The sequence below is a fragment of the Desarmillaria tabescens genome, assembly GCF_030435595.1.
Source record: "Desarmillaria tabescens strain CCBAS 213 chromosome Unknown EV420scaffold_91, whole genome shotgun sequence".
NCBI classification, from domain to species: domain Eukaryota; kingdom Fungi; phylum Basidiomycota; class Agaricomycetes; order Agaricales; family Physalacriaceae; genus Desarmillaria; species Desarmillaria tabescens.
This window is the reverse complement of record NW_026848390.1, coordinates 44,322-54,926: the sequence shown is the minus strand read 5'-3', so window position 1 is coordinate 54,926 and position 10,605 is coordinate 44,322. Positions and strand designations below refer to the sequence as shown.

Below are 10,605 nucleotides of genomic sequence, written 5' to 3'. Positions count from 1 at the left end.
AGGTCAACATCGCTCCGTGGAGGGTAGGTACCGGTGCAGAAAACGGAGGAAGAGCAGCCGAGCCAGTAGTGGGCGAAGGCGCCTCCAGGCGGGAGAGGAACGATGCAGGGCCTCGCCCGAAGGCGGAACGTATGCACCTGCCCTATGCGACCAACTACCCCGACACGACGGAGCCGCAAAAGGGAACGCGAATCCCCATCCAGAAACCCGCTGCCCCGCAAACAACAGTCCAGACGCCCGGGGACATCATTTATCCTCCTTCACTCACGGTACGTCTTCCCCCTTCGTCACTAACACATAATGGCACCGGGGGCTCGTGTTCCCCGGTGGGCGGGTCGGTGGGACCATTATGTGCACCCCCTGTTTGTAATAAAAAGAATGTTTCTATCGAAGAAGTGCCCGATGAGGAAGACGACTACAGCTATCAACAAAGCCTCAAAGGAAAAGGGGAAGACCCGGTGATTCACACCGAGGAGTACCCGGAGGACTACGAAGTAACGGAGTTAGAAGAAGAGTACTACAACGATAAATGGGACAGAGGCTGGCTAAAACCGCATAGCGCCGAATGGGTAAGGAGAAAGATGAGACAGGAGAAAACAATGGACGGCAGACTCGCCACCCTGCGGATGTGGGTACATCCCCGACGCCTCATAGAAGTAGATGAAGATCTTGTCCTAGATCTCATCGGATCTTCTAAAGAAACCTACCACCAACGGGAGCAGTGCCTGCAAAACATGCAGGACCTGCGCATTCCCCCACAATACATCCGAGGCGGAAAAGGAAGGAGCGTCAACATCCATGTTCAACTAGAAACCCTAGACACGGGACAAGTACGAGCAGTCGATGCCCTAGTCGACAGCGGATGCACAGGGAGTTGCATAAATCGAACGTTCGTACAAGAAAACCACATGAACACCGTGAAATTACCCAAGGCACAAGCGGTATACAATGCAGATGGCAGCAGAAATAAAGGAGGGGACATCACAGAGGTCGTAGAACTTCGAATGACGATCGGGGACCATCATGAAAAAATTGACCTCGCCGTCGTTGATCTAGGAAACGTACCCCTATTTCTAGGGCATGACTGGCTCAAACGCCATAATCCGATCATCGACTGGAAGACAGGGGCGGTAACGTTAGCAAGATGCGCATGCCGAAAAATACCATTCCAGTTACCGGATGAAGACCCGGAACAGCAGTGGGGAACAGAAGTAGAAGAAGGAGACACAATCCTAGTCATTGACTTTGGAGAGGCCTTTCACGTATGGGCCATGGGGAGCAAGGCAAATGAATTAGCCGCCAAGGCCAATCAAGCAAAGGAAGCCAAATCGTTCGAAGAAATAGTACCCGAACCGTACCGAGAGTACCGGGACGTGTTCGCCAAGGAGAACTTCGATGAACTACCCCCGCGGAAGCCATGGGACCACGCCATAGAACTAATTCCCAATGCCAATGCCAGCCTAGACTGTAAAGTCTACCCGCTTAATCCCGCAGAACAAGAAGAGCTGGACAAGTTCCTTGACGAAAACCTGGAATCAGGAAGGATCCGACCCTCCAAGTCCCCAATGGCGTCACCATTCTTCTTTGTCAAAAAGAAAGACGGAAAGCTTCGACCCGTACAAGACTATCGAAAGCTAAACGAGATGACCATAAAAAATCGATATCCCCTTCCACTCATAGGAGAATTGATGGATCAACTTAAAGACGCAAAATACTTCACGAAGCTGGACGTGCGATGGGGATACAACAATGTGAGGATTAAAGGAGGGGATGAATGGAAAGCCGCGTTCCGAACCAACCGAGGATTATTCGAACCAATGGTGATGTTCTTCGGCCTCACCAATTCCCCAGCGACCTTCCAATGGATGATGAACGACTTGTTCAAAGAACAGATCGCAAGGGGAGATGTCACCGTATACCTAGATGACATCCTGATCTGCACCAAAGACAAAGACAGACATCGCCAGGTCGTTCAGGAGGTCCTGACCATCCTCAGGGCAAACAATTTATTCCTTAAAGCGGAAAAGTGCGAATTCGAAGTATTGGAAACCGAATACCTCGGGGTAATTATTAGTCAGGGATCGATTCGCATGGACCCCGTCAAAGTCAAAGGAATCACGGAGTGGCCCCAGCCAACGAAAAGGCGGGAGCTACAATCATTCTTGGGTTTCACCAACTTCTACCGAAGGTTCATACGTGACTACAGCAAGCACGTACGACCATTGACCCAACTCACGGGCAAGGCCGAATGGACATGGGGGGTAACTCAGGAAAACGCGTTCCAAGAAATCAAAAGGAAGCTAGCGGAGGAAGTGGTATTAGCCATACCAAATCAAACGGAGAAGTATCGCGTAGAAGCAGATGCAAGCGAAGGAGCAATAGGAGCGGTCCTATCGCAGGAACAAGAGGGAAAGTGGAGACCCGTAGCATTCCTGTCCAAAGCCCTCACGGTAACGGAACAGAACTATGAAATATACGACAAGGAACTTTTGGCCATCATGTTAGCCCTGGAAGACTGGAGACACTACCTTATGGGGGCACACCAGGACTTCGAAATATGGACAGACCATCAAAATCTCCAGTATTTCCGAAAGCCTCAGAAGTTAAACCGTCACCAAGCCCGATGGGTAACAGAGCTCGCCGAATATCACTTCACTCTCCACCACAAACCAGGGACCGCAAACAAAAAAGCAGACTTGCTATCCCGGAGGGCAGACCACGACCAAGGAGGCAACGACAATACCGAAGTAGTGATCCTAAAACCGGAAATGTTCCGAGCACTCCTCATGCCCAGTGAAGAAGAGGTTCACAAAAAGATACGAACCGCCTTGCGCGACGTAACCCGATGGGACAAAGGAATAGAAGCCTCCCTCCATCATCCTCGCGGTATCACCCAAAGGGACGGATTGATGTACTATGATGGCAGACTGTACGTACCCCGTGACGCCAAGCTACGGGGAGAACTCATCGCCTACCATCATGATCACATCACAGCCGGACACCCGGGAATTGAGAAGACAAAAGAGCTTGTACAAAGGGAATACTGGTGGCCCAAACTCAAAAATGATGTAGAACGATACGTAAAGGGGTGCGAAGCGTGTCAACGCACCAAAACCAACACCCAGAGGAAGAGAGCACCGTTACACCCGCATGCGGTACCCACCAGACCATGGGAACACATCACCATGGACATGATAGGCGAACTGCCCGACTCAAACGGGTATAACGCTATTCTTATGATTGTTGATCGATTCTCAAAGGAAGTCATCCCCATCCCCTGTTCCACCGAGTTGACATCCGCAGGATGGGCCAAAATACTCCGCGACCACGTCTGGGCAAAACATGAGATGCCACAAAAGGTTATCTCCGACCGGGGACCACAATTTGTATCCAAATTCATGAAGGAACTGTATGGGATGCTAAACATCCAAGGAAACCCCTCTACCGCCTATCATCCTCAAACCGATGGACAGATGGAGAGAGCGAACCAAGAAATTGAAAAATATCTCAGGATCTTTATCAACCATAGGCAAAACGATTGGAGCGAGTGGTTACCTCTTGCCGCGTTCCAACACAACAATCGAAAACATTCCGCGACTGGATATTCCCCGTTCGAAATCAATCATGGACAGAAACCTCATTTGGCCCCGCTCAACATCAAGGAAGGGACCAATCCCGCCGCCAGAGAGTTCGTGGCAGATATACAAAAGGTACACGAACAGACAACCAAGGCACTGGAAAAGGCGGCGGAAACCATGAAACGACAGTATGACAAGCACCAACGAGCGGCCATAGAGTACCAACCAGGAGAAAAAGTATGGCTGGACTCTACGAACCTATCTCTTCCCCGACCAATGAAGAAGCTAGGAGACAAGCGCGTTGGACCCTTTGAAGTACTCTCCAAACATGGCGCGTCAGCATATAAATTACGACTTCCTATCGCATGGAAAATCCATGATCGTTTCAACGAGAACCTCCTTACTCCGTATCATCCGCCGGAGTTCCCAACCCAGATACAGCCGTTGCCACCGCCACCAGATCTCATAGACGGACAAGAACAGTATGAAGTGGAGGAAATTGTGGACAGAAGAGAAAGAGCAAGAGGAAGGGGAAGAAGGCGCGGCACCGGAATCGAATACCTGGTCAAGTGGAAAGGATACCCACGAGAGGAAAATTCCTGGGTCGATGAGCAGGACTTGGACAACGCCAGGGATGCAATCAAAGACTTCGAACAAGTCTCCTTCATCACCAGACCCCCAGCAGAATGGTGGAAGAATGAAGACGAGTCAGATTCATGGTCCGAACACGAATCTGTAACTGAATCAGAAACCGATCACCCATTGGTACAGGCAATTCAAAAATACCTGGTAAAACCAAACACACCCTCTCTCGTAGGCGCCTACCTTCCAAAACCAAGTTACACTGCAGTCGGGACGACTGCCTTAACAGGGGGGTAATATTACGATTTCACGCTTTATCTTATCTTATCGTCCTCATCGTAATCCTGCTATGCCAGTTTTCCGGACTTGATCGCATTCACCATGAGGGTTCCGTGTGTTTAACGCACCGTTGCAGACACTTGTAGTATATTTAGCATGACCCAAACTGTATTTAAGTAGCTTGACTGCAGGTCTTAAACCTCAGTCTCGAACTAAAGTTTATTCACCCGATAACTTAGTCTGAACTCACTCTCGCTCTACTAAGCGATAGCTCCCTGCACGCAAACCTGCGAGCAACATAAAGCGCCTGACCGAAGTGCGAGTCACGCTTAGTTGTTTAATCTTGTTTGTGTAATCGGTCGCTAACAGAGACGTGCCTAATGCAAAATTGCAGTGTTTCATGGTCAATGTTTCACAGTCTGCACTGTGTACACGTCCTCGTCATACTCTTACATATCACTCGCATGGAGTACAAGGCCGCATTCTGCATAAGAAAATGAAGTATCATCTTATCTACTGCCATCGTTCAAGCCTTTCAGATTGTCTCCACTGTGAGCTACCCCTCTCTCCAGAAAAGCACAGCATCTTCATCTAACCCTCTCCCCAGGTATACATCCAGCCTTATTCTCATCAGGCAATTCCTGGCCAAGCACTGTAAACTTATGCCATGTCAATGCGGTTAACTACTATGCATGATAGGCCGACTGGGAGACACTCTCAGGATATCCGGTCTGGCATCAGACAGTTATCGCAATTGGTGTTGGATACTTCACTTGTGTCAGGTTCTTGCATGTCACCAATGTTCAGCATACCATCCAACACAATGCAGCAACCATGATATCAACCATGTTGGGAAGCTGTCCTCAAAAATCAATACTGCCAAGTTGCATGTCATCGCTGAGAGAACAGCAGCTGTCGAGGCAAGATTTTGTTGTATGCTATGAAGTGCTTACATTGGATCATGATCAAAACTCTCCTTCTGTCTTTGACTACCATCATAAAGGACTTCACATTGAGCCCCTCTCAGCTGTCAGCATTTCTTGCTTGTTCACTTCTCAAAGTTTCTTCGCATGGAGACATGCTCAGTCACAGAAGGTCCTTCTTTTGAATGATTTTTGTGTTCTGCATTCTTTCGACTTAAATGACATGTAGATGACAGGCCAATTTGTTGAATGGGAGCAACAGAAGAAGATGCGGGAGGAACAGATAGGCAAAAAATGACCATATGCAGGAAGAGAGGGGCATGCTGTGTAAGCAGAGGAGCATCGCTGTGGAGGGGACCATGATGGATCAGCTAGGAGAACATTCACTATGACTACTTCAAATCTCAAAATATTATGCACACGAGTGGAGCAGAAAGGTGTCTTGGCTCTATGATTCCAGTATGCTCTCTACATTCAGCCCACTGAATATGTATTGACATGACTGTCATTTGCAGTTGTTCAGAATGAGCAGTCATCAAGAAGCACAATATATGAGAGTCGACGTGAGCAGCAACTCTATGGAGAAGCTGTTCATCTGTGATGGCCATACCCATGCCAAAGTCTTCATCGAGGAATGAATTGACTCTGGTGCAAACATGCAGAGTCAATCAGCAACATGCCTGGCCTACTCATATACAAAAACCTTCCTCACCAGAAGATGCAGCACAATCACAGAAGCCCCTCATCAACAATTTTACCCAATTTCTGGGTGCAGAGATTCCTCGGTTTGTTCATAGTGGCTTCTCAACTCGAACAGGATCATGACAATACGTCAATGTGATGGTTTAGGGATGTAGAGATGGATTGGGAGGAAGGGAAGCACAGGATTTGGCATCGTGCAGGCAGAGGACCAGTCACGGTGGAAAGAAAGGGAAGGGAGAGACATCTCTGTGAGTGCGAGAGATGGAGAAGGTCACCATGGAAGGCTGAGGATCCAGCTTTTCAAAATTCCATAAGCGCATCTGCATCATAAGTGGTTCTCTCAGGCCTATGACTTCTTTGTAAGTCCATGATCCTCATCCCGCTAAACTCATATTGATGTCACCTTTATCTGTAGTTCAGGTTGTGAAGATGCTATGAGGCACACTTGATCTTGGCAATTAGGGAAGATTCATTTGTGTGAGTCCTCAGTACTTCTACTGTGTGCTAACTATTGACCTATATGGTTATCCGATATCCCTTCAACCTGAGTTTCTCAGCATAGAATTTGAGTACCTGTTGTGTCTCAGGTGACTAGGCAATATCTTCTTGGTCCAAAAGCATCTCCACTATGACATTCTGGCCAAGAGACGCAGCATGAGCAAGTAGAGAATGCCCGCTGTTATTGTGTAAAGTAACATTGATACCTGGTGTCGCAAGTAAGATCCTGACCACCCCTGGACAACTATGAGAAATTGCCCAGAATAGTGCTGAATCCCCAAATTGGTCCACTGCATTCAATGAGTTCAAGTGCTTTGACTCCAAGATCACCTTGACCACCTCTTCATGGGCATGAGATGCTGCTTCCATGAGAGGTGTACGTCTCATCATTGAATCTGCCCAATTGATGTCAACATCAGTTTGTGATAGGAGCAGCTTCACCATCTCAAGATGCCTTCCTTGTACGGCTGCCATCAATGGTGGTTCTTTTTGTGGATTAGCCCCTTGGATAAGAAGAGTTTCCACAATGTGCATCAAGCCATGATAAGCAGCAAATTGAAGTGGAAGGGATGTTGTGCTGTCTGTGCCACAGAATGTCGCTCTGAATGTGCCTGCAGCTACTCTGTTACGCTCTATACAGAAGAATGCGATGTTTTCAGTTTTCATTAAAAGTTCCACCTTCTTGGCATGGTATGCCCAGCAGCTGGATGAGTAGTGAAGGAGTGGGTTCATTTCAGCTAGTTGTTGGGGACAAGCACTGTGATCAGAAGAAAGTACTAAGTTGTCAAATGACATATATGTCAGGCAGGTGCATGTGATAGTGTCATGGATATTATCAGGAAACAGAATATCTTTTCAGGAGACAAAATACTCCTGTGTTGTATAATCTGGAATTTTCGTCTTTAGTTTATATCGGAAGGATTAAAACATCCATATGTATGCACAAACCTCATTATAGGCTCTGGTGCCTGAGAATGTCTGAACTCTGTATATGTGTGGTCTATGACAACAAGTCCAGCACAGACATTGCCCAAAAGGTCATTGTCATGAAGATTGTCAGGGTCTAGGGCTGCTGTATCCTTTTCCACAGCCAATGCATATCGCATTTCCAACACGGTCAAAGGGCACTTAGCAAATGCTATCCAGCCAAATATGCGATATGCAAGGGCTTTATCATGCATGCCTTGACTATTGACCCTCTCCAGTGTCTGGTCATAGGCATCTGCCATATTGTCCAGCAATTTATTGATTGCATCTTGAAGCATCTTGTGGTTTGTTGTCTGAGCCAGTGAGTCCATGTGCAGGCCTGCCAGAAGAAACCTACACACAAAGATGGTCAGTGTGCACAATGAATGTGATTACATGAGTGACCCACATGCCCCTAGCCTTCTTCGCAACTCCAGTAAGTATTGCCTCATGCAGATCACCTCACCCCTTGATGTGGCAGGAAAGATGGTCACAAGAGAGCCTGCTCTCAATATACAAGTTTATATCATTGTCAATGGTTCGGATATGCAACCTGGCATCTTTCTTAAAGAGTGATCCTATCATGACAATGTCTCTCAATGTCACAAGAAGATAGACATGGTCTCCTAATGACTTTATCGTGTTGATGAGCACTTCCCGATTATCCCCACTGAACTTGTCCAGTGCATCAAGAACAATGTAGACATGGTGGAATAATTTCAGCTCTTCTGAAAGGATTTCGATAAGAAGGTCAAGGGAAGGTCGTGTTTCATCAAAAAGGCACTCGTGGAAGAATGATAGGGTTGCAGAAGAGAAGCCATGGCCTTGACCCAGCTATTTCAATAGGCCATAAAGAAGGCTGGCTACAGTTTGTGCGGCTGCAGATCGATAATCACAGAAGATACTGAGAACAGCCCAGACAACTGTTTTTCTTGTGGTTCAGTGACTGCAAATAATTGATGATGATAGCAGCCAGGATGGTCTTTCCGACACCCACTGAAGAGATACATTAGTTTGAAGACAGGGAAGCTATCTAACAGAACAACTTATGGTTTCCAGGACACCACAGGCATGACAATGCTGCTGAACCTTCTACCCACCTTTGGAACTGTTCAGACTTAAGGAACCAGCTCCCAGTATTCCCCACCCACTGGCTCAGCTTCTCAGCTTGTACAGACTTGAAATTCAAGTCGGTAAGCCAAGAAAGTATGTGCATAAGCATTTTACCTGTTTAACTATCAGTAACTAGTCTGCAGATAGAAAAGCAAAGATGCATACCACCCTGGATCTTCTGTGTCTGTCTTTGGATTTGCGATATCTCATCATCCAGACACCTCACTCAGTTGTTGACTTTGGTGATGTTCCTGCCTATGAGGCTTACATTATGCTTGATATGTATCATATTATCTGAAATTCCATCGACCTTTCTGTCGATGATAGCCAATGCTTGGTTCATTGCATGAGACAAAGCCCTAAATATCATACTTAGCATCTGCCAGGCAACAGCATGAAAACCATTTACACATGATCCTGCTGTATGGCGACTATCATCAGGGACTTGATCCTCTCGATCCTCTCTAGAGCATCCTCAATGCTCTCCTTGCTGAATTTCCACAGCAGTCTCTGCTTCATCTTTCCCATACCATCTGATGCAGGCTCCAACTTCTTCTTGATATCCTTCAGTAGTACATCGAGTTGCATAAATGGACCAGATAGCCTTTGCACCATCACAAGCCATGGGTCACCTGCATCCACCATCCGAGTGAGCTGATCCACCACATTAAGATATATTGCAAGATTGGAGAGCTCCTTGGAGAGCTTGTCATGTTCTTTGGGTGTCTTTTTGACATCCTTGAGATAACTAACAATAATATGAGCTGCATCAACAAGGGTGATAATGGAGGAAGCGATTCCAAGAGCCTCTGCCATAGTAGGTCAATGATAGTGCAGTGTATGAAGAAGGGGAGGACATAAAAGCTGATTCCAATCTGAGTTATAGCTGCTGTACAGCATGACCCCATCGAATCGATCACAGCTGGGAGCAGGATCAAAACTCCCTTTTTAGAGTCTGTTCAGCTGCCAGATAGTTGGGCCTGGATAGTTGCCGTTTTGGAAAATCCAACATGATCCAACTATCCAGCACTTTTCTGTGCTTGTCCTGTGTGGTTCTAGGCTTGATACTGGGTGCAAGAGCATGTTAAATGTGTATCATGCAACTATTAAGTTATTTTCTATACCAAATTACATGTGCTACCGTCTGTAAACTGCAGAACTCAATTCAAGTCTTCCGAAGAAGTCCTGCTCTGTGTCATGATTTTCAGTGTACTGGTGCAAAAAGAAACAGTTATGACATGGCTAAAGATGGAAAAGAAGTCAAAGGAACCTGACTTGTAGGTCAACCAGGGTATATGGATGCAGAACACACAAGCAGGAAGAATGTAGTATCACAGTTGGAATTATGTGTGCTGAATTGAGTCTCAGCAGTGTCTCACATGCACAGAATGACATATATAAGGTACATAAGTATTTGAGATATGACAAGAGCTGTATTATTGTGAGGGGGAAAGTCCATAGATACTATTGGTGATGTTCAAATGACATGACTGTCAATTGACATGAAGCAGCAGAACTCAGGTCTAACTCTTGTAAACAAAGAATCTGAGCACTTTCGACACATCCACTGGGTTTCAGAAGTGAAATTACCCCCAGAGCCATGCAGGATGAGTGCAGAAAAGCACTGGATAGTTGGATCATGTTGGATTTCCCAAAATGGCAACTATCCAGGCCCAACTATCTGGCAGCTGAACAGACTCTTAGTCTTCCACCACCATCAAGGATAGGTATTGACTCATGCACATGAAGCCTCGATCAACCACCAGCATTCTTTGCCATCTGCTTCATGAAAACCTCGACTGAAGGTGCACACACAAACAGAAGCTCTTTGCTCATCAAAGGTTTTCTTCAATTTCTTGGTGCGGCAATTCCTCAACTCTGCACCCCCAACAATGGTGGCCTCTCAACTTCAACAATGCTTAGATGGCCTGGGATGAAGTGAGACCCAGAATTTGGCATTTTGC

The 10,605-nt window shown here is 46.7% G+C and overlaps 1 protein-coding gene across 1 annotated transcript; it reads right to left on the bottom strand.

The window, feature by feature from the left end:
* Window positions 1-6,655: 6,655 nt before the first annotated feature.
* Window positions 6,656-9,457, bottom strand: EV420DRAFT_1486485 (uncharacterized protein; the record flags this gene model as incomplete). The annotated part of the gene is made up of 8 exons (XM_060470396.1): window positions 6,656-7,319; window positions 7,511-7,882; window positions 7,995-8,362; window positions 8,434-8,524; window positions 8,629-8,755; window positions 8,807-8,825; window positions 8,910-9,000; window positions 9,051-9,457. 8 exons carry the CDS (start codon window positions 9,455-9,457, stop codon window positions 6,656-6,658), a joined length of 2,139 nt encoding a protein of 712 aa, XP_060323093.1.
* Between the last annotated feature and the right edge of the window lie 1,148 nt (window positions 9,458-10,605).